The sequence below is a fragment of the Dreissena polymorpha genome, chromosome 14 (assembly GCF_020536995.1).
Source record: "Dreissena polymorpha isolate Duluth1 chromosome 14, UMN_Dpol_1.0, whole genome shotgun sequence".
NCBI lineage: Eukaryota > Metazoa > Mollusca > Bivalvia > Myida > Dreissenidae > Dreissena > Dreissena polymorpha.
The window spans coordinates 62,682,352-62,708,787 of NC_068368.1; the positions used below are offsets into that span (position 1 = coordinate 62,682,352).

At 32.5% G+C, this 26,436-nt stretch overlaps 1 protein-coding gene across 1 annotated transcript in view; it reads left to right on the forward strand.

Moving 5' to 3' along the window:
- The window catches only part of LOC127858179 (uncharacterized), a 65,916-nt gene extending 42,355 nt beyond the window's left edge, over window positions 1-23,561 (forward strand). Inside the window, exons 9-10 of the mRNA XM_052395152.1 lie at window positions 17,807-17,890; window positions 18,179-23,561. Coding sequence (XP_052251112.1) covers window positions 17,807-17,890; window positions 18,179-18,271 — 177 coding nt within the window. The 3' untranslated portion in view covers window positions 18,272-23,561. The remainder of the gene's footprint in view (window positions 1-17,806; window positions 17,891-18,178) is intronic.
- Window positions 23,562-26,436: the final 2,875 nt, after the last annotated feature.

Sequence of the window (26,436 nt, forward strand, 5' to 3'; positions counted from 1 at the left end):
ACTAAAAAGCATGTTGATGCAGATTTTTTTTAAAGAGAAGTTTCTTTAAGGTAAACAATATTGTTTTACTTTAATCGTTAGCATGTTTAACGACATCGGATTTTTGGCAGATATACAACTCGGATACAATCTAATATTTGCGGGTATGTTTAAGTTTCTTTACCGTACCCGGGCTACATGTAAGTAAAGTTAAGAGTACCCGGGGTACATGTACCGGTAAGTAGTACCCGAGCCGAGAATGTCAATTGAAGGTGTTAGAGATGCATTGAACCATAAGATTAAAAAGGGTAATTAACCACGGGCTTATTAAAATTAAAACGATGACATTACATTGTACCAGCTGTTTATTGTTGTATACTGTAAGCTTGAAATATTTTAAATAATGTAAACAACTTACCTTGTATAAAGTTGGCACATTGTTGTCAGGTGTAGAAACTATTATACTTATTTCTGTTAAGTTGCACTGGCTGAACCAAAAGAATTATGTAGTCGTTTCTAAATAATCACGAAACAATCTACTAATGCATATATGCTTGCCAGTTGCTGAGTTTGTGCATTTCCATTCATTATACTATCGGCCTTGGCAAACAGCGTAGACTCAGATTAGACGCCGCATGATGTCTGCTCTTTGGTACGCAGAAGATTTGCATATCCACGGGTGTTTTATGTCAAATGTTATGGTTTTTCAATAGATCGTATACTTATCTACAAAACAGCGAATTAGCGTTCACTTGACATCATTTTTAATTATGTTATTTTGTTAATACTTTCTCGCGTTCTTTTCGCCTTTGGTCGACGCCGTCTGCTATTTAAAACGATGAAGATTTCCATATCCACTGGCGTTTTTTTATGTCAAATGTTAGTGTTTTCCAATGGATCGTATACTTATCTACAAAACAGATAAGTAGCGTTCACTTTACATCGTTTGAGATGATGTTTTTTTGTAAATACTTTCTAAGCGTTCATTCTGACGAAGTCGACCATTTTGACGGGTGTGAAGAAATACCGAAATTCGTGTAATTACCAAAATCCCCAGGAATCCCCGAGATCCCACGAAATTCCCATTATTATTGATTATTTATCGAAAAACTGCGTATTTTAATATAGATTGTTGCGAAATACACTGAAATAACTAATGAAACATTGTTTTTATGAAAGTTTGATTTCGGATATTTCGGTAGGGTATCGGTATATCCACATAACGCTTTTTTTAATTCCGGTTATGTAAAACTTGCGAAATTTTTTCGTGATTTCATCAAAAACTAGATTTTTCCCAGGTATAACGCCTACGCCAACAGGTAGATCGCATTCTGGTCCATATACATGTCAAATTTCAGCAAACGTGTTGGGCCAGTTTTCAAGACTCCCAAATCGCGACTATATGCACCAGCTTAACGAAACTTAGCCCCCTTTATCATTCGTTCGATTGAACGTCATCAATGATGACGTCCAATACATCACTCATTCCATACTAGAGTTGCGACACCTTAAGGGTTTCGCGTGATGGAATGAGTGGAGAGATGAAATCAAATTGAAAATCGATTATTTCTAAAAAAAAATGGTACAAAAAAATATGTGGGTAGGAAAAAAAAAACAAATTTGGGTACGAAAACAAATTTGAGTACGATAAAAAGGGTACAAACAAAATAAGGGAACCAAAAAACTATTTTGGTACGAAAAAAATGGGTACAAATAAAAAATAAGGTACGAAAAAATTTGTGTACGAAAAAAAAATGAGTACGAACAAATGGGTACGAAGAAATTTGGGTACAAGCAAATTTGTGTACGAAAAAATTGGGTACAAAAAAATGTGGGTACGAAAAAAAAATTGGTTATGAAAAAAAATTAGGGTACGAAAAACTATTTGGGTACGAAAAAAAAGGTTCAAATAAAAATTTGGGTACAAAAAAAATTGGGAACAAAACGAATTTGGGTACGAAAAAAATTTGAGTACGAACAAATGGGTTTAAAGAAATTTGGGTTCGAACAAATTTGTGTAAAAAAAAAATTGGGTACGAAAAAAAATTTGGTTATGAAAACCTATAGGGAACGAAAAAATTAGGGTACAAAAAACTATTTGGGTACGAAAAAAGAAGGGTACATATATAAATTTGGGTACAAAAAAAATTGGGTACGAAACAAATTTGTGCACCGACGGACAGACGAAGCGGCGACTATATGCTCCCCCTAAAAAATTTGGGGGGGAGCATAATAAACAAGTTATGGCAATTTAAAGGTGGTACGCAAACTTAATAATAGATTTATCAATTAAATGCTTATTCTAAGTGAAAAAAAGGCCATAATTGTTACAATATGCTTGATACAGTTATCTGCTCTTGTTTATACATTGGGGTCATGTTGGTTAATAAGCAAAATACATGGTGTATGAACGCAATATGTCAAGTGACATAAAAAATATGAGAGGTCAAATGCAAACTTTAACATAGATTTATCAATAATATGCATATTATTCTAAGTGAAAAAGGGCCTAATTCTGTTAAAATGCTTGATACAGTAAATGAGTTGTCTGCTCTTGTTTATAGATTGGGGTTATGTCGGTAATGAAGTATGCAAAATATAAAAGCAATATGTCAATGGACATAGGAAATATATTTGAGGTGGTACGCAAACATTCCAATGCGCACGCCGACGCCGGGTTGAGTAGGATAGCTCGACTATATATATTTCATATATTACAGTCAAGCTAAAATGTAAATATACCATAAACAACAGGCTAACCTCAATCACAACTTTAATGCAATGCTTATAACAATAGAGATACAATGATATGCCAGGGATTGAAACTAACTGTTTACTATTGTGGGCAACCATCTTTAGTATTTTGGTTGCCCAGATAAAGAATAACGAGCCCAGAAATATGAACATGTGAATATTATACATTCTTTTAATAAAATAATAGATAATTAAATACATTTGCTGACAACACATGTTCAATGCATGATGTTTTATTATGAGCCTGAATTGAATCATGTCCTATTCCTAAATAATGAATGTTATTTAACTAGTATTGATCCATGGTGATCAATTGTTTTTCAATTTTTATTGCAGTGAATTGTTTTAAGCTTTAAAAAAAAGAAGTTTACCAACTTTTGAAATTGAGTTGCCCAGGCCAAAATCTACTTGCCCCGGGTTCACGGTAAACCACTTATTTCCATCCATGTATGCTCTTCATTTTCTGTTCTTCCATCCCATTCTCAAAATTAAATTTAAAGCCGATATTTTTTAATAACATTAGTATGAATTACTAACCATTATCACCCAAAAAACAATTTTACAAAGCTGTAATCCCGTCGTAGAGATTTAGTTTACTATTATCAGTGTTCTCTTTAAATACCGGCTGCTAGCGATCTTGCCGGTTACATTAACTCTTGATGCCGGCTACTTTTCCCAAATATATCAAGTAAATGTCACAAATGCTTTGGTTTTACTGCATAGTTGCCGGCCATATAACTGGCTACTCAAATTTTTCTGGAAAACACTGAACTATGCATGACAAACACACAAAAATTAAATACATCTTAGATTCATTGTAAAAAATAAATTGACACTTCCAGCTTGTCGTCACTAAAATCCAAAGATTCAAATAATTTTCCACGAGATACGTCAACAATTGCGTAATCAAATGAATGAAAAATAAAAGTAAAGAAAGCCGGATTTTACATAAATTTCAGGTTGAAACACAACAAGGTAAAGGTAGTCGGTGAGATATAATAATAATACAGTTAGTAAGGCTCGTACCCTGGGTACGGTAAATATACTAAAACATACCCGGGAATTTTAACACTAAATCGGTTGTTGTCGGCTATTTTGTAAAAATTAATTATGTTTACATTTATGTCAATTTTCTGTTAAATGGCATTTATACAATGTATTATCAAAACTCATTTTTACAATCATTAATGTGATTCAATTTAAAATCTTAAATTGTTTAAAGTCGCGTCATTGTATGACGTTGTCAAGTATATTTTCCGCGATGTCGCAAGTTCACTTTTTACCGTCATAGATTTTTTTAAAGAAACATTTTTTGGTTTGCGAGGTCCGTTAAATGGGGAACACCATATTTGGTATTTATATTATGTTTTAACAAATAATTCATGCTGTGTAATAAATATTGTATAAGATATTTCGATATTTATTGAAAATGTTTCAAATTGTTATTTATGAAACCTTTTATTCTAATGAGTGTATGCTATCATATTATACTTCGAATAGCAGATCTGTTGTACTATAATCGTATTATTCATTCTTTATTGTTAATTTCATTTATTGTAGAGAATCGTCAATGTTACATCTAGTCGCCAATCCTTGTCGTTAGTGTTAGTTTTCAATGCTTGTTATCATTGCCGTCAATGTTAGTCGTCAATCCTTATCGTAATTATACATGAAGGAAATAAAAGCAGAAACAGAGACGTATTCTTGATTACTTGATTATTCCTACGGCGTCCTCTCAACACTCATACTAAAAAGCATGTTGATGCAGATTTTTTTTAAAGAGAAGTTTCTTTAAGGTAAACACTATTGTTTTACTTTAATCGCTAGCATGTTAAACGACATCGGATTTTTGGCAGATATACAATTCGGATACAATCTAATATTTGCGGGTATGTTTAAGTTTCTTTACCGTACCCGGGCTACATGTAAGTAAAGTTAAGAGTACCCGGGGTACATGTACCGGTAAGTAGTACCCGAGCCGAGAATGTCAATTGAAGGTGTTAGAGATGCATTGAACCATAAGATTAAAAAGGGTAATTAACCACGGGCTTATTAAAATTAAAACGATGACATTACATTGTGCCAGCTGTTTATTGTTGTATACTGTAAGCTTGAAATATTTTAAATAATGTAAACAACTTACCTTGTATAAAGTTGGCACATTGTTGTCAGGTGTAGAAACTATTATACTTATTTCTGTTAAGTTGCACTGGCTGAACCAAACGAATTATGTAGTCGTTTCTAAATAATCACGAAACAATCTACTAATGCATATATGCTTGCCAGTTGCTGAGTTTGTGCATTTCCATTCATTATACTATCGGCCTTGGCAAACAGCGTAGACTCAGATTAGACGCCGCATGATGTCTGCTATTTGGTACGCAGAAGATTTGCATATCCACGGGTGTTTTATGTCAAATGTTATGGTTTTCAATAGATCGTATACTTATCTACAAAACAGCGAATTAGCGTTCACTTGACATCATTTTTAATTATGTTATTTTGTTAATACTTTCTCACGTTCTTTTCGCCTTTGGTCGACGCCGTCTGCTATTTCAAACGATGAAGATTTCCATATCCACTGGCGTTTTTTTATGTCAAATGTTGGTGTTTTCCAATGGATCGTATACTTATCTACAAAACAGATAAGTAGCGTTCACTTTACATCGTTTGTGATGATGTTATTTTGTAAATACTTTTAAAGCGTTCTTTCTGTCGAAGTCGGCCATTTTGACGTGTGTGAACAAATACCGACATTCCCGCAATTACCAAAATCCCCAGGAATCCCCGAGATCCCACGAAATCCCCATTAATATTGATTATTTATCGACAAACTGCGTATTTTAATATAGATTGTTGCTTAATACACTGAAATCACTAATGAAACATTGTTTTTATCAAAGTTTGATTTCGGGGATTTCGGTAGGGTTTCGGTATATCCACATACCGCATTTTATAATTCCGGTTATGTAAAACTTGCGAAACTTTTTCGTGATTTAATCAAAAACTAGATTTTTCACAGGTAAAACGCCTACGCCAACAGGTAGATCGCATTCTTGTCCATATACATGTCAAATTTCAGCAAAAGTAACCGACCAGTTTTCAAGACTCCCAAATCGCGACTATATGCACCAACTTAATGAAACTTAGCCCCCTTTATCATTCGTTCGAATGAACGTCATCAATGATGACGTCCAATACATCACTCATTCCATACTAGAGTTGCGACACCTTAAGGGTTTCGCGTGATGGAATGAGTGGAGAGATGAAATCAAATTAAAAATCGATTATTTCTAAAAAAAAATGGTACGAAAAAATATGTGGGTAGGAAAAAAAAATAAATTTGGGTACGAAAACAAATTTGAGTACTATAAAAAGGGTACAAACAAAATAAGGGAACGAAAAAACTATTTTGGTACGAAAAAAATGGGTACAAATAAAAAATAAGGTACGAAAAAATTTGTGTACGAAAAAAAAAATGAGTACGAACAAATGGGTACGAAGAAATTTGGGTACGAACAAATTTGTGTACGAAAAAATTGGATACAAAAAAATGTGGGTACGAAAAAAAAATTGGTTATGAAAAAAAATTAGGGTACGAAAAACTATTTGGGTACGAAAAAAAAGGTTCAAATAAAAATTTGGGTACAAAAAAAATGGGAACAAAACGAATATGGGTACGAAAAAAATTTGAGTACGAACAAATGGGTTCAAAGAAATTTGGGTTCGAACAAATTTGTGTAAAAAAAAAATTGGGTACGAAAAAAAATTTGGTTATGAAAACCTATAGGGAACGAAAAAATTAGGGTACAAAAAACTATTTGGGTACGAAAAAAAAAGGGTACATATATAAATTTGGGTACAAAAAAAATTGGGTACGAAACAAATTTGTGCACCGACGGACAGACGAAGCGGCGACTATATGCTCCCCCTAAAAAATTTGGGGGGGAGCATAATAAACAAGTTATGGCAATTTAAAGGTGGTACGCAAACTTAATAATAGATTTATCAATTATATGCTTATTCTAAGTGAAAAAAAGGCCATAATTGTTACAAAATGCTTGATACAGTTATCTGCTCTTGTTTATACATTGGGGTCATGTTGGTTAATAAGCAAAATACATGGTGTATGAACGCAATATGTCAAGGGACATAAAAAATATTTGAGGTCATATGCAAACTTTAACATAGATTTATCAATAATATGCATATTATTCTAAGTGAAAAAGGGCCTAATTCTGTTAAAATGCTTGATACAGTAAATGAGTTGTCTGCTCTTGTTTATAGATTGGGGTTATGTCGGTAATGAAGTATGCAAAATATAAAAGCAATATGTCAATGGACATAGGAAATATATTTGAGGTGGTACGCAAACATTCCAATGCGCACGCCGACGCCGGGTTGAGTAGGATAGCTCGACTATATATATTTCATATATAACAGTCAAGCTAAAATGTAAATATACCATAAACAACAGGCTAACCTCAATCACAACTTTAATGCAATGCTTATAACAATAGAATACAATGATATGCCAGGGACTGAAACTAACTGTTTACTATTGTGGGCAACCATCTTTAGTATTTTGGTTGCCCAGATAAAGAATAACGAGCCCAGAAATATGAACATGTTAATATTATACATTCTTTTAATAAAATAATAGATAATTAAATACATTTGCTGACAACACATGTTCAATGCATGATGTTTTATTATGAGCCTGAATTGAATCATGTCCTATTCCTAAATAATGAATGTTATTTAACTAGTATTGATCCATGGTGATCAATTGTTTTTCAATTTTTATTGCAGTGAATTGTTTTAAGCTTTAAAAAAAAGAAGTTTACCAACTTTTGAAATTGAGTTGCCCAGGCCAAAATCTACTTGCCCCGGGTTCACGGTAAACCACTTATTTCCATCCCTGTATGCTCTTCATTTTCTGTTCTTCCATCCCATTCTCAAAATTAAATTTAAAGCCGATATTGTTTAATAACATTAGTATGAATTACTAACCATTATCACCCAAAAAACAATTTTACAAAGCTGTAATCCCGTCGTAGAGATTTAGTTTACTATTATCAGTGTTCTTTTTAAATACCGGCTGCTAGCGATCTTGCCGGTTACATTAACTCTTGATGCTGGCTACTTTTCCCAAATATATCAAGTAAATGTCACAAATGCTTTGGTTTTACTGCATAGTTGCCGGCAATAAATCTGGCTACTCAAATTTTTCTGGAAAACACTGAACTATGCATGACAAACACACAAAAATTAAATACATCTTAGATTCATTGTAAAAAATAAATTGACACTTCCAGCTTGTCGTCACTAAAATCCAAAGATTCAAATAATTTTCCACGAGATACGTCAACAATTGCGTAATCAAATGAATGAAAAATAAAAGTAAAGAAAGCCGGATTTTACATAAATTTCAGGTTGAAACACAACAAGGTAAAGGTAGTCGGTGAGATATAATAATAATACAGTTAGTAAGGCTCGTACCCTGGGTACGGTAAATATACTAAAACATACCCGGGAATTTTAACACTAAATCGGTTGTTGTCGGCTATTTTGTAAAAATTAATTATGTTTACATTTATGTCAATTTTCTGTTAAATGGCATTTATACAATGTATTATCAAAACTCATTTTTACAATCATTAATGTGATTCAATTTAAAATCTTAAATTGTTTAAAGTCGCGTCATTGTATGACGTTGTCAAGTATATTTTCCGCGATGTCGCACGTTCACTTTTTACCGTCATAGATTTTTTTAAAGAAACATTTTTTGGTTTGCGAGGTCCGTTAAATGGGGAACACCATATTTGGTATTTATATTATGTTTTAACAAATAATTCATGCTGTGTAATAAATATTGTATAAGATATTTCGATATTTATTGAAAATGTTTCAAATTGTTATTTATGAAACCTTTTATTCTAATGAGTGTATGCTATCATATTATACTTCGAAAAGCAGATCTGTTGTACTATAATCGTATTATTCATTCTTTATTGTTAATTTCATTTATTGTAGAGAATCGTCAATGTTACATCTAGTCGCCAATCCTTGTCGTTAGTGTTAGTTTTCAATGCTTGTTATCATTGCCGTCAATGTTAGTCGTCAATCCTTATCGTCATTATACATGAAGGAAATAAAAGCAGAAACAGAGACGTATTCTTGATTACTTGATTATTCCTACGGCGTCCTCTCAACACTCATACTAAAAAGCATGTTGATGCAGATTTTTTTTAAAGAGAAGTTTCTTTAAGGTAAACAATATTGTTTTACTTTAATCGCTAGCATGTTTAACGTCTTTTCGACATCGGATTTTTGGCAGATATACAACTCGGATACAATCTAATATTTGCGGGTATGTTTAAGTTTCTTTACCGTACCCGGGCTACATGTAAGTAAAGTTAAGAGTACCCGGGGTACATGTACCGGTAAGTAGTACCCGAGCCGAGAATGTCAATTGAAGGTGTTAGAGATGCATTGAACCATAAGATTAAAAAGGGTAATTAACCACGGGCTTATTAAAATTAAAACGATGACATTACATTGTACCAGCTGTTTATTGTTGTATACTGTAAGCTTGAAATATTTTAAATAATGTAAACAACTTACCTTGTATAAAGTTGGCACATTGTTGTCAGGTGTAGAAACTATTATACTTATTTCTGTTAAGTTGCACTGGCTGAACCAAAAGAATTATGTAGTCGTTTCTAAATAATCACGAAACAATCTACTAATGCATATATGCTTGCCAGTTGCTGAGTTTGTGCATTTTCATTCATTATACTATCGGCCTTGGCAAACAGCGTAGACTCAGATTAGACGCCGCATGATGTCTGCTCTTTGGTACGCAGAAGATTTGCATATCCACGGGTGTTTTATGTCAAATGTTATGGTTTTTCAATAGATCGTATACTTGTCTACAAAACAGCGAATTAGCGTTCACTTGACATCATTTTTAATTATGTTATTTTGTTAATACTTTCTCGCGTTCTTTTCGCCTTTGGTCGACGCCGTCTGCTATTTCAAACGATGAAGATTTCCATATCCACTGGCGTTTTTTTATGTCAAATGTTAGTGTTTTCCAATTGATCGTATACTTATCTACAAAACGGATAAGTAGCGTTCACTTTACATCGTTTGTGATGATGTTATTTTGTAAATACTTTTAAAGCGTTCTTTCTGTCGAAGTCGGCCATTTTGACGTGTGTGAACAAATACCGACATTCCCGCAATTACCAAAATCCCCAGGAATCCCCGAGATCCCACGAAATCCCCATTTATATTGATTATTTATCGAAAAACTGCGTATTTTAATATAGATTGTTGCGAAATACACTGAAATCACTAATGAAACATTGTTTTTATCAAAGTTTGATTTCGGGGATTTCGGTAGGGTTTCGGTATATCCACATACCGCATTTTGTAATTCCGGTTATGTAAAACTTGCGAAACTTTTTCGTGATTTAATCAAAAACTAGATTTTTCACAGGTAAAACGCCTACGCCAACAGGTAGATCGCATTCTTGTCCATATACATGTCAAATTTCAGCAAAAGTAACCGACCAGTTTTCAAGACTCCCAAATCGCGACTATATGCACCAACTTAATGAAACTTAGCCCCCTTTATCATTCGTTCGAATGAACGTCATCAATGATGACGTCCAATACATCACTCATTCCATATTTATTGAAGACAGGGCGTCAACAATGTCCGAGTTTCTCCAACGTAGCTTAAGTACCTAAAGTACCTTTCCGTTTGATTTATCGCAGGATCCTGGGTCCGCACCCACAGTCTTTTAAAGTGTCTGCATTAAAAAAGATAATAATTGTTGTTTGTAATAATCTTTGACAGCTCATAAAAACATGTAAATCCTCAATTCGTAGAGTTTCAGTATGATTTCATTTATTTAAAAAATAAAGACGGTTAACATATTTTATACACACATATATTAGTAGCTATACGCCATATAACATAGGACATAATGTATATTATAAATCAAAGCGCTGAAGGCACTTAAGTTGTTCGCTGTTGTCGTCCTTGATTAGCTTGTTCGCATTGAATATGCTTATCATTGTGCACAGGCTAATCTTATTTGATGTGCATTAAGCCTCGTTTTCCATGAAAGCAGCCAATATGTGCATATTTTAATGATAAACACTAGACTGGCCAATGGCGTTTACAAGCTGGTATATACATTCACTGCTAGAGCAGAATCATTTGTCGTCTGCTGCAGACAGGCAGTGGTAATCGTTCCTAGCAGAGTGAGTTGTGGTTCTTGCCGTACTTAAGTCTTCTAAGCACCTACTGATTTGCATTTATTACCCATTCTCTTGAAACGCCGACTAATAAAGTGCGATAAACCGCCTTTAAGCACTTGGCACATTAACAAATAAGAACATTCCACACCTAACCGAGAACCGACGTCTTTAATCGCGAAACTATTACCAGAAATTGAATACCGCCAGAAACAACAATGAGCTCACTTCGATTAAATATAAATACACTATATTCATTGCGTCCTAAGCAATCAAACATATCAACCGAAAATACCAGCGAATACAGTATTATATATGACATCGATCTTATATATCGCCTCAGACATGCGAGAGCGCCACGATGAGTGAAGAGTGTGTGTATGAGAGTTTGTTTACAGGTCCTACTGGCCTCTTCACGAGATTTGTGTAGCCCGACCTGAATGATGAATGAAATGGATGTAGTAACAATTATATGAACACGATATATCCGTACCAATATCCATGTGAGCATATACTAATAATAATTAATTTTTTAATCGCCATAAGCTTGAAAATAAACGTAAATAGATACAACAAAGACCAATTCGGAGACTTTAAAAATTTTAAATTACCTCCCCTGCAATAGAAAATATATATGGAGACTCGCATTCTATGGAATATCAAAATCTCAATATATCTTTCTCCGAAATTTTTTTCTGGTAAAAATCATCTTAAATTTAGCTGTATATTCGTATGTAATTAATTAAACAATAGTTATAAAAAGGCATTGCAAAAAATATCGCGTTTTACTTGAATAAGTTACCTCCCTTAAGCCTATCGGAATATCAAAAATACGTATATAAACAAAACGCGTTCCTTGTATAAGTGATAATAAAGCGCGTGCCCGTGCCACTCGTCCTCCAAATACTTACTAAATATAGTACAACGTATCTACAATCATTGCGACTAACTCATACCTCAGTAAATAAGTAACCAGGATAAATATACGTTTAGGTAATTAAGATATAAAACATACATATAAAAATTTACATGTTCCCTGTCTGCCGAACCCGATCCATGGACTATAGCCAAAAGAGGTTTCTATGTACCTATGTAGCCGGATTGCGCCCTCAGAGCGCCCAACACCGACACAGATCACGCTACTCTCCGGTCAAACACAATACTGCATAGGACTGCTGCCTTTGTCACCATATTATCAGAATCATTAACGTGCAAAATGGAAACTTTCAACTGTCCTTTCACTTCATACATAAGCCATTGCCGATCTTCAATGATCGCTTATTTCCGAGAGATGCATTTTATTTTTTTCAAACTTCGAATTTTGATATATGTTTAACTTATTCATTTAGATTACATTATTTTCACTATAACTATTGACTTTGATCCAATTATCATCTGAAAAATACGATTTCGCGATTTCTTCAAAGATCGAGCGAGCCTTTTTACCTGTTTACTTATATATATCTAATTTAAGGTTACACAGATGTAAAGTTGTCGGTGCCGAGTGGGTAAGGCGATGAAATTGAAATCTTTTGGGATTTTCCCGCGCAGGATCGATTCCTGCCGACATCGCATACTTTTTGCGACGCGTTTTATTTCTTTTCTAACGTAATTTGATTTAATATAGCACATAGGCTATGTTTATTGTTAAATATGTTGAAAATTGTATGCACATCCTTCAATTTTAAAATTAAAACAACGTTATGGCTAAATTGATTAATTTACTGCTGAAAATACGGATGATGCATGTTGCATTTTTATTTTTATTTCAAAAAGTAAACGGTAAATCTGTCTATTTTTTGGTATTTTTGCTGTATATAGTGTTTCTATAAAAACTTAATTTAAAATATAACTTAAATGATACTATTTTGAATTTTATGACACTTTGTTTTTAACCGACCCAATTTTTACTTGGCTGAAATCACTTACATTTCATGGCGCTATTCCATAGATTAAAATTTGTAAAAAATAAATGTCTGTAAAAGAATACTTATTTCATCTTGTTTAAACTTTAAACACCTTTACTGCATCTGTACACACCAACTGCATGCCCATATTTGGAAATTTGAATGAATTATGGAACTTGTATATACCCCAGGGGTGAAAATAAACTGGACAAAAGCCGAGCGTGAGGGTGGTTTTGAAAAAAATCGGTTTATTTTTTTTAAGCATGGAAAGTTACCTAGAAATTTGCATGTAGTTTAGTGAAATGATGCTGATTAGGAAAATAATTAATTAAATTATATTTGGATATGTGCCCATTAGAGGTGCGCAAGCTTAAAAAGTTAGAATTACCGAAATTCCCGTTCTTACACGTTGTAGCATGGATCGGGTATTGAACACGATACACGTGTGTATTAGCACCCTACTGTAGTCCCGGCGGGGTTATCAACTGCACCAATACACCGGTAAGCAACCAGGGGAATATCATATGAAAAAAGAACTATCATGCATGTTTGATTTGTTAAAGTGTGTCATAAAATTTCCCTAACTGCCGATGTCGGCTATAATTTCGGTATAAACATGCAAAGAAATTAACATATATATAATGTTAATGCCGATATGTTATTGGACATTTTGTATGTCAAATGTTCATTATTTGTATTAAAATTAAGACGATTGTATTGAACACGATACACGTGTGTATTAGCACCCTACTGTAGTCCCGGCGGGGTTATCAACTGCACCAATACACCGGTAAGCAACCAGGGGAATATCATATGAAAAAAGAACTATCATGCATGTTTGATGTGTTAAAGTGTGTCACTAAATTTCCCTAACTGCCGATGTCGGCTATAATTTCGGTATAAACATGCACAGAAATTAACATATATATATAATGTTATTGCCGGTATGTTATTGGACATTTTGTATGTCAAATGTTCATTATTTGTATTAAAATTAAGACGATGCTTATTTGCCAGAAAGCGTTTATTTCAAATTCAAAACAAGCAATAATCATACATAATACCAAAATATAAAACTAACAAAATGACAACACTCTCGTTAACGCAACGTTCAGAAGCACGCGCACTTAACAAAATTATTGCAACTAATGCAAGCTGTAATTAATATGTGACTACTTGCTATACAACCAGTATCATGCGAAAATTGATCTTATTTAATTGTGGTTCCCTCTTTGAATTTATGTTGCCTGTCGACTTTTAGAATAATGTGTCAGTAAGAAATGTATTGCTTGCTCTACAACCAGCATCATGCGAAAATGGATCTTATTTAATTGTAAATCCCTCTTTGAACTTAAGTTGTCAGTCGACTTTTAGAATAATGTGTCAGTAATAAATGTTTTTCTTCAGTTTCACATGTTTTTTAAGAAAATTTAGTGAAAGATGCAAATGTGTCTTATTTATTTTTTTGTGTGTCTTCAATGTATCTTATTTATATGTGACTGCGTGCTTATTTTTTTTTCAAGAAATGAAAGATGCAAATGTGTCTTATTTTAATTGTATCCATGTCTTAAATGTGGCTTATTTATATAAGATAAAATGATATACTAGTACTGCCAGTGTCATGCAAAAAAGGATCTAATTTCTTAATATCCACATTCACGCTTTGTTCTTTATTAGCACCGTCTTTAATTAGGCTATCTATTTAAAGTACAGATTACTGTGAACTTAATAATTGTGCAACGGTGATGTTGATCCATTATCGTTGTTAATTTAAAATGTAGACAACAAGTTAGCAATTAATGAAATCAGTTATTTTGGAAGTAAATCTAATTTTTTCTGTACAGTAGCCAGGTGGATGTGTATTGAGCGGATAAGATAGGGATCACCACAACAAGTTTCTAATACACAGTATAGACTTCCCCTATTATTATTAATTACCTGATTGGAATAAATAAAGTGTTAAAGATCATTTCATGTGAAAAGCAGGATTTCTGACATAATTTCAATCGTTTTGCTTTTATACACAATTTCATGGAACAAAGAATATATTGGCGCGATGGAACACAATTTATAAATCAAGCTGACAGTATAGTATCATTTTTTAATTATGTGTAATTTAATTCGCATCTCTCCCTTAACTCGTTCAATGACACGTGAACTTATATCAATTATAAAACATCACGTGCATCATTAAATATTTTTTTTTAATTATGAAAACATATATGTTCTACACGGTTTTGTTTATTTTTTTTTCTCAACCAGAGAGACATTATAAAACATTGTTATATATAAAGCGCTTTACTTTTCTACATTACATAAAGATATATCGATTTTTTTGTTAAGTGTACGTGCTTGACATATTTATAAAAAGGCAGTGTTTATTTTTGTAATAAAATCGAAAATTGACATTTAATTTGATGCAATCCACATTGTTTAGCGGCCAAGCGCAGTATTCCGCTCTCGGCGGCCGATGTTGTATTGCAATATATACAATGAAAAGCTGGGTTTCTGACATAATTTCAATCGTTTTGTTGACGCGGAAGTGCTTTTTGGTGGCCAAAAATACTATTGTTCCCTTTATTTAAACCTAAATCAGTATTTTTTTACACTTGAAGGTTTGTACAGCGGGGATTTCGGTACCGGCGCGGGTTTATGTGCTTGTTAAGAATTACCGAAATCCCCGCTAAGAGGCAACATATTATCCTGATTTATGCTTTTTAAACATTGATAACTAAATTGCAAAAGTGTATAGCATATTGTAAATAAGGTAGTACGATATCATTTGTTTCATCAGATTTGTTTGGAAAATACTTTCTGAAGACTTATTATTACTATGTCATGTTATATTTACATATAATTTTGTGTAACCAATGTTTTAAATCTACATTTTACCTTTTTTACATTCGTTTACACATTTTTCACATTAATAAACTATTTAATAATGGAAAAAATATTCTGATAAGAGTGTTTAAATGATTAACACTAATATGATTGTGTACAAATCAACATTAATGCAAAGCCAAAACCAAAACATAATGACATATAGACCCTTTAAGGCGTAATATGGGGGATTGGCGTAAACATGGGTGATTTCGGCTCTGGGCGTACGAATGTAGCAGTACCGAAATCCCCGCTAATTATTTTCCAAAAGAAGTAACCGAATGGGAGATAATACATGTCACTGGTTGCTAATGAAAAAAAAACACTATAATAATTTTGTTGACACTTGAAGGTTTGTACAGCAGGATTTCGGTACCGGCGCGCATTTAAGTTCTAGTGTAGAATTACCGAAATCCCCACTGAGAGGCAACTTAATGCTGTCAAGAGTGCTTAATAATTAAAATTAATATCATTTTTTTGCACCTTAACATTCATGTGAAGTCAAAAACCATTCATACCGATGACCTATTGACCCTTTAAGGCGTAAATATGGGGATTTCGGTACTAGGCGGGCGAATGTAGAATTACCGAAATCCCCTTTTCATCATCGCACATTAGTGTAACATAAATTTTAACACAATATATGTAGGGAAACTCATATGATTCGCGTAATGTGAAAATGATTATTATGCTATAATTCGACCACGAAACTTGACGTGACTTAATACCGGACATTATGGAATGGAGCTACGCTTGCCGTATTTGACATAAGACCCATTTTCGCAAATTATCTTATCAATGCTTATATGAATTTGATTGCTATAATCTAATGCGTATTCGACACGGAATTATTGTCAAGGTTTTTCATTTTGTCAATATTTATCATAGCAGGGGACATTGCTGACATCAATATGGATACTGTTTTCATTTTCTGTCGAGAAATGATATGACTTATTATCAAGATTATTTTATAGTACGGTAGCGTTCTCTTCACAAGTGAGATTTATTTGTACTGGTAAATTGCTCTTATACTCACCATTCGGACTCGACGATCGGCTCGAATAAAAATGTTAGTCGCTTAAAAGTACAAATTCATCATATTGAGCACGATTATTATTATTATTATTATTAGTATTATTATTATTATTATTATTATTATTATTATTATTATTATTATAATTATTATTATTATATAGCTTTTAGAAACTTATACCTTAAAAAAAAATCCCATTGGAAAAAATCCCATGGGAAAAAAATCCCATGGGACAAAAAAATCCCATGGGACAAAAAAATCCCATGGGATTTTTTATTATTTTAAAACACGATATAACGCGTTGAAATCGCGAGAAATGCTCATCATTTGTTAAAAGGTAGTGTTTCTGAAGGTTACATGAGTAAATCTCTAAAAATCAGAAAAAAATCCCATGGGATTTTTTTTTCCCATAAAAAAATGGGATTTTTTTTCTATCAAAGTAAATTGAACGAAAATAAGCACAAATGCTTTAACAATGCTTAAAATCGATAACTAAGCACAAACGAACGTGTTTTATGTTTTTGAAAATCCCATGGGATTTTTTCTCCCATAAAATAAGCTGGAGAAAAATCCCATGGGAAAACCAAAATTCCCATGGGATAATGAAAAATCCCATGGGATTTTACAAAAATCCCATGGGAACCCCAACTTTGCAAATAAAGTTCATAGTGAAGAAAACGCATTTAACAAGCAAAAATAACCAATTATTAATCACAAGTTAGACTTTTATCTTATACTTTATCACAAATAAGCAAACCTTCAAGAAAAAGGGTACTTAAGTTTGCGAAATTTCGGTTTCGCAAAGTTTTTCCGGTGGCCGTTCATATAGGAATGACTTAATGAAAATTGTATAGACAACCACAACAGGTAGACAGAAACTTAAATTAATTAGATAGTCTGCAACAGTATTCTTTCTAGTTTGATTGATGAAAACATACTTTATGTTACACCTATTATTAATGTGTTTTCTTTGCAATAGGCGCAACTTTTGAGTACTGACATAGAGGAGGCAGACATTGGGAAAGGGAGTGAAGTCCAGGAGGACGGGTCGGATAATATTGTTGTAAGAAGGGACATTATAGCTCCAAAATATTATGAACATGTAGGATGCAGTGATCTAATGTAGTGTAATTACTTATTATTTGAACAGTTAATATGTGCTTTATTTAATTATTATTAATTATTATTGTTTATTAAATAAAATCACAAAATGCTACGGCGAATTTTAATAAATCAGTCTGAAACAAGCCGGATAAAAAATAATACCTTGCTGACCTAACAGTCTTCTGCGTAGTTTGATTGATAAAGACAGACTATATGTTACACCTAATAATGTATTTTGTTGTTTTAGGAGAGGCCTTTAAATAGTGGCATGGAGGATGCAAACATTGGCAGTGAATTCGTGGAGGACGGGTCGGATAAGAGGAGATGTAGGATATTGTGATCTAGTGTAGCGTAATTACTTATTATTTGAAAGGTTTCGATCTATCTTTAAATGTCACTATGAGGGTATTCAGTGTTCCAAATATGAATATATGATGTTAGACTATACTTAGTTTATATTTTCCGTCTTTAAAAAGTTGGTATTCAAAGTTGTGAACATCATAAAAAATGCGGAATCGAATGCGCATGCTAAAGAACTTTCATGTACAATTGCTTGTTTTTTTATTTAATACGACTGCTTTAAAGAGCTGTTGAGGCTTTATTTTCCCATTCAACTGTAGAGTTTTGTTTTATCTTGGTATGTAAACTGCAATGTAAAAAGGCATTTGTATTATACTTATGTTCACTGTTTGGTTGTGACCGTTGTAACATAGGATTTGGAAACAGCATATCAAGTATTACAAGAGAAAATACATATAAAACATTTTAAAACTTACAGCACATTCTTTATTTAAAGTACAGCAAAAGATTAGAATAAAATTTGCTGGTCTTTTTTTTAAATACAATTTCACACTATGATATTTCGAATTTGTGAATAACATATATGCATTTTTGTTTTGTATGTTTACCTACAAGCATATCTGGCAGCTTATTTTGTGTGTGTGTCTTTTCCTATTATCTGTTTGAAAGAAATTAAAGCTTCACATTTACATTTTACTGTGTTTACAATTGTTTAATGTTAAAGAGGAAGAAAGTTATGCTGATTATGCAGTTGATTAATACATTTCTATCTTTAACATGTTTGAGACACAAATTATAAGTATAATATATATATATATATATATATATATACTGTTATTTTGTTGTTGTTGTTTTGTTTGTGTCTTTTCTTGTTTACATTTTGCTAATGTAAAATTCTCGTACTTTCGAACAAAAACTTGTTAGATTTTTTCTTTTTCAATTAATATAACTTCCGTACTTCCGTTCTGTATTAAAGTATGTTTTTGTTTTTATATTAATATTGCAAACTATATTTTTTGTCTCCGTTTTTTATTAAATGTATTAACAACCAACTGGACTGCCGCACACAACTTACCATTACCTAACTGTCATTTGGTATGAATATTAACATATGTACTCTAAATGTAAAATGACTTATAGCAAGATCAAACGCACTAAAATGTTCAAATGGTTAGACGAAAAAACAACATATGTCTTTTACATGAAAGTCACCTAACACTTACCTTAGCACAAACCTTGAAAAAGGAATGGGACGGTTATATCTATCTTAGTGGACAACAAACAAATAAGCAAGGAATCGGGTTTCTGATCAAAAGTAATACAGGAGTAACAGTGGATAACTTTAACGAAATAATAATTGTCAGACAAGCAAGTATAGATATAAAAATACACGAAACACAATAAACATTAATAAACGTAAACGGCCCTAACATAGATGAATCTAAATTTTACAAAACACTGCAATCTTATATAACAAGTAATCAAGATAAAAACATTATAGTCAGAGGTGATTTCAATATTGTTCTTAACCCGTTATTAGATAAAAGAAATGGAAACCTTTATACTCGCTCAAAAATTAGAAACACTTTGAATAACATTATTGAAAACTACAATTTAATAGACATCTGGCGTACATTTATTCTGAACGAGAGAAAATTCAACAATATTTTTTAGATTAGACTACTTTTCAATATCTGAGTCACTTTGAAATATTATTGACACATGCATCATAAACCAGGATTTATGACTGACCACTCGCTAGTTTTAATTAAACTGCATAAAATACAACCTGAAAGAGGCACAGGGTATTTTAAACTTAATAAAAGCATTTTATTACATACACAATATAAAACACAAATAAAACAAGAAATAACCAATACAGTTCAAGATAATAAATATGCAAACCCAAACACATTATGGATAATAATTAAATGTAATATACGTAAGACAACAATAAGATAAACATCATGAAAACAAAAAGAAACACACAAACTTGAAATAGAAACCATAAAAGTCATTGAATCAATTGAAAAACAGTTGCATGAAACAAACACAAATGATTCCACCGCCATTGAAAATGAAATTGCTTAAAAAAACAAATATTAGAATGAATTTACACACCTCAATGTCATATTACTTCGAGCGCGGGCACAGCATGTTCAACACAATGAAACACATACAAAATACGTTGCAAACATTGACAAACGTAGAAGCGAACAAACAACTATACACAAACTAGAAGTCAAAGACAAAGACATATCAAACAGAAATCAAATTCTAGAAGAACAACGCCTATTTTTCGAAACCCTCTATAAACGAAAGAATGTCGAAAATAACACCCTTTTTAGAAATACACATCATGCTTTAAATGAAGCGGAAAAATAATTATTTGACAGATTACTAACTGAATATGAATGTGGATTAGCTCTTAAAGAAATGCAATCTGAAAGAAATGCAAAATAACAAAAGTCCGGGATCTGAAGGCATCACTATCGAGTTTTATAATAAAATATTTTTGAACGATATTAAAACGCATTTAACAAATTCACTAAATTACTCATTTAACAACGGAAGTTTAACCACACTTTAAAAACCAAGTATAATATCACTCATTCCAAAACCCGGAAAAAAACTTAGAATCCTTGTCAAACTGGCGCCCGATTAGTTTATTAAACAATGATTATAAAATAGCAACAAAAAGTATTGCAAACAGAATCAAAAAAATATTACCATCAATCATTTCAAGAGCTCAATCCGATTTCATAAAATGACGTTTCATTGCTGAAAACGTTCGTCTTATACAAGAATGCATAAATTATTTCAACAATTCAAATAAATCTGGTCTAATATTATTTGCAGACTTTGAAAATGCATTCGATTCACTTGATCATTCGTTTATGTTCGCCTGCTTAGAAAATAGAACTTTGGTAAGAGTCTTATTAAATGGGTTAAACTGTTCTTTACCGACATAAATAGTATAATTACTAACATTGGCTTCTTTTCAAACAGCTTTAACATTGAACGAGGGGTTCGACAAGGGTGTCCACTCTCATCATCACTATTTATTATGTGCATCGAGTATCTATCGCATCACATCCAATCAAATAAACATATAAATGGCATATCGCTAGAAAACAACGAATTAATCAAACAAACCCTATGTGCTGATGATGCAACTTATTTTTTAAATGAAAATTACGATTCTTTCCATATCCTAATTGAATCGTTGACCCTTTTCGGAATAACATCGGGTCTTAAACTGAACAAAAGTAAATGTGCTGTGCTAAGAGTAGGCAAATTAAAACAAAGTTATGTCCATTATAAAAAAGGAATTAAATTCTATTGGACATCAGATTAAGCTACCACGTTAGGAATTACATTTACAAATAATGAAAATGATACAGTTTTGAAAACATACTGCCTAAATTACAGAATTTTAAAAACTGCTTAAAATCATGGCAACACTGGACACTTATACTTATGTGAAAAATCACAGTATTGGAAACGTTTGCACTTCCTAAAATAATCAATGTACTAACAGTTCCCCAATTCCACTAAATTATATATTAACGATGTAAAATCAATAATATTTAATTGCATATGGGACGGTTAACCAGAAAAAATTAAACGAGAAAATGGAGGTATCAAATTAACGAACATTGACGCATTTCTGAATGCAATCAAATGCAGCTGTGTTAAAAGATACCTAGATAATACCAATACGAGTTGATGGAAACTATTCTATCAGAAAATTCTAAAACAAATATGGTGATTCTTTACTTTTTGAATGTAACATCAGCATATGAAAAGTATATGAAAAGATTGTTCTATATAATCTTCTATCAGCATGGAGTAATGTTTATCATAATCTAGTAATCCAAATCAATAGTAAAATTATTTTATGGAACAATAAAGACATATCTTCAAACAACAAAACGTTTTTCTATTTACATTGATTGGAACAAAACATTAAATATGTCGACCAATTGTACGATTTCAGAATTAAGGACTTCTATTCTTTTGATAATATATATTACATATACGGAATACCTTCAAGTAATTTCCTGATGTACTACACATTAATCAAAAGCATATATGCATATTAAATGTATAACACATACGCCAAACACGCCATGTTCGCAAACAACATTCGTAGAAAACATGCAAGAAAAATTTAAACGAACAACTTATTTTACACGCTACAAATTAAAAACCCTGTAGAAAACTCCAAAACTCAAAATAAATGGCAAAGCCTTTTTCGAGAACAAGAATTTACTTGGAATGACATATTTATTATGCCATTTAAAGCAACTATTGATAGCACACTGATACATTTTCAATATAAATACATCCATCGAATAATAGCAACAGATTAATATATTTTTAAGTTCAACCTATCCAACACAAATTTATGTGATATATGCTGCGAACGCATTGAAACAATAGAACACAATTTCTGGGAGTGTAAACATATTCAAACTCTATGGAACCAACTGACAACATTTCTTGAGAAACAACAAATATGAGTTAAACTGTCCTCCTAAATATTAGTTTCGGTGTAAATACCTTCAAAATAAAAGAAATTAATAACACTGTGAACTACATTATTATAATAATGAAATATTTCATATTCAGCATGAAATACAAAAAAACAAACACCTTCTTTGAACTGTTTTATAAACTATATCAAACTAAAGATGCAAATAGAAAAGGAAATAGCCATCATCAACGATACACTTCACTTTTTGGAACAAAAATGGAAACACATCAAAATTTCATAACCCAGTCTAGTTGTCTTACCCAACTAACCTATTGTTCTAAGTACTATATTTAAAAAACAAACAGACAAACATATATCGCTAACAATTAAAATCAAAGCGCTGAAGGCACTGAAGATGTTCGCTATTGCATAATTCAACACGAAATTCATTTTTCAAAATCAATCGCAAGTTTGAAATGAACACACGCCATTCAAGTTTATAAAGTGTGTGTCATAGCGCACGGGTCGAGTTTTGTGTGCACTTTTTATCACCCTTATTATTTCATAGAAATAACTAAGACAAAATAAAAATAACATGCTTTTTGGAAGTTCTGAAAGCACAGAAAGTATGATGAAAATGGTAATGGGAACTTAATATAAAGAAAATTTGCAGTCACCATCATATTAAAGGAATATTTTTTCTAATATCAAATGAATATCTCACCAAGAATATAAATTCATAATGAAAGTTCCGTGTACAAATCTTTTGATTTTTGACACCATATACACATTCAAAATATACAATAATCTTCGTATCTTGTATATGGAGGAATAAAAGTATATAAACATTGCTGTTTTTGCTTTACTTGTTACCCGAGCAGTTCACACGGTGTCAACAACGCTGACATAAACATAGGTATAGAGCACTAATGCGCCTTTAGGCGTAGCTGTTTTACTCAGTTTTCATCTTAGTGACTTTTACATAACGCCAACAGACACGCATGAATATTTTCGAATATATAATAAGCTGATTCGAGATACAACCTCAGAATTTTTGCTACATCACTGCGTATGTGCTCAATTCAAAGGATGTAGCACTGTTCAGTGTAAGGAATTCCGGACTACTCTCTGTATGCTCAAACGACACAAATTGTGGCCCTGTTGCAATTACGCGTTACAATCCATCTCGCAGAATTTCGCCTCCAAGATGAGAAAACAATCATTAGCGAAAAAGTATAGTGTCACGATAAGAGAAAATCGTTTAATTATCATGCCACAATGTTTTCCGTACTTGGTCAGCACGTCTGGAAATCATTCCTTAATGTGTGGATAGGCTGCCATTATTAACAAAATTGCTATTTTGAATTCAATTTTGTATCAAAAAGCATTGTTCTTAAATGTGGCATTTTCAATTCGCATTGAAATTTGTAATGACCCGCGTCATGCGAAAATGGGTCTTACTCCATATGCGCCCATCATATAAATAGCCCACTTAGCTATCTGTCCTTCTGGCAAGGAGAAACATTACATATTGAGTGATTTTAAAGCAAACAGCATCGCCTATGGCCTGACTGCGCAAAAGCACATGTTGGGTTTAACAAACGCTTGCCGAAACGCATAAGACCCATTTTCGCATGACGGCGCTATTGATGTGTGATTTAAATGTGTCGAAAGAAAACTGCGTTTAAATCAAATATAAACATACGATATATTTCGATAGTGAAGAAAGATACTCATAACAAGGCATATGAGGACACTTATGAAGTGCTCTCCCGTAGTATATTTTTTATTTACTCACACTAATGTGTGGTTTGACAATGCTAACACACATTTCATGCGGTGAATATGCAGCTTACAAGTGAAAAACACAACACAATTGTTTAACGTTTGTTTAATTGTATTTATTTATTTAGAAAAATAGATTGCTAACTTTATTTCAAAGTCAGCGTATACGCCGTCTACATTTTAAAAAGATATTTATTGTTATAAATATATTTAATATAATATATTTAGTTGTTTTCGGTTTTAGCGATTAAAAAGCATTTTCGAGGTTGCCTATAGTATGCCTGTAGTAATTGATGAACTCATATCCAACTGTCTATGTATTGAGAACTGTGAATATAAACAAGCTAAACCTTCTACTAACCTTCTACTATTGCGTTGCTAGCACCCGTAAATTCAAAAGATCGCCGCTATCTGTTGCGAACCAAAGAACGTTTTCCAGAAATACCCGGTGAAGTAGCATGAACGAGGTTACGAAACAGGTCATTCGTATTATTATTATAAAATGTTTGTTATATTCGTGTTTAGCGATTATGAAACATTTTTTTGGTTTTGTCTATCGTATCGCTGAAGTTATTGTTAATCTTATGTTCAACGTTTTATGAATGGAGAATATAAATAAGCGTCAACTTTTTCCCGAATCTATTAATAGCCTCAATTTACGACCTGTACTACGTCATTGAGTTGTATGTGAGAGCGTAACCTATTGCGTTGTTATCTCCCGTGGACTTTCCTTTGTTTATCGACAGGCGCATATATTAATAGCCTCATATCATGAATGCCAAAACACCCGCGAAAAAGAACCACGTGACGAAATAGGACGCCAAAAGCAAATACCATGCGACTACAACTTTTATTATGTAAGAACACTCCGCAATTCCTTTGAAGCCGGGGCTTTGTGATTTATATTACGTAAAGAATTTACCTCTAACTGAAGTAAGCAAAGGAAACGCAGCACCTAATTGACCCATTCCTTCTATGTGCGAAGGCAGATTGAATTTTACCAAGGTATGGTTTGCCTATTATAACACACATTATAATGCGGTAAATATGCGACTAACAAGTAAAAAACAATACAATTAAACTTTTGTTTTGAATTGAGTTATTTAGAAACCAAAATTCAGAACCTTATTTCAAAACAGCAAGACTACATTTTTTAGAAAATAGTCTTGTTATATTTAAATGTTTTTAAAGGGTCCTTTTCACAGATTTTTGGCATATTTTGAAGTTTGTCATTAAATGCTTTATATTGATAAATGTTAACATTGGATCTTAAAAGCTCCAGTAATAAAATTAAAAAAGCAAAAAAAAGTAGCCGGTACTAGGGTTCGAACCAGTGACCCCCGGAGTCCTGGAATTAGTCTGAAGTAAATACGCAATAGCCCTCTCGGCTATTCCGCCGGTTATACACAATTTAAGTATTTTAAACCTTATATAAACAATCTTCGTAGTTTCGTAAATTTCGTAAATTTAAACGACAACAACAGAACTTTCCAAATTATTCAATCGTTTTGCTTTGCAACGCTTTATAATTTTTAGGTTTTCAAATCGTCAAACGATACATATCATGGCTATATTGGACTATGGTAAATGTTCAGTAATACTGTTTCCTCACAAATATCATAACTAAAACGAAAATTTGCGAATCTGAAACAACTTTTTTCAATTTTGTAAATTAACCAAACCTTGAAAAGATCCCTTTAATATTCAGTTTAAGCGATAATGAAACATTTTTTATGTTGTCTATCGTATCCATGTAATAATTGTTGAACTCGTGGTCAACGTTTTATTAATTGAGACCTGTGAATATAAACAAGCGTAACCTTATGCTAGTGCGTTATTCTCATCCGGACTTCCCTTTGTTTATCGCCAGCCTCAGATTTATGAATGAGATGAGCGAAAATACTACGTCACGCAGACGCTGCAGAAAGTGGACTATTTTA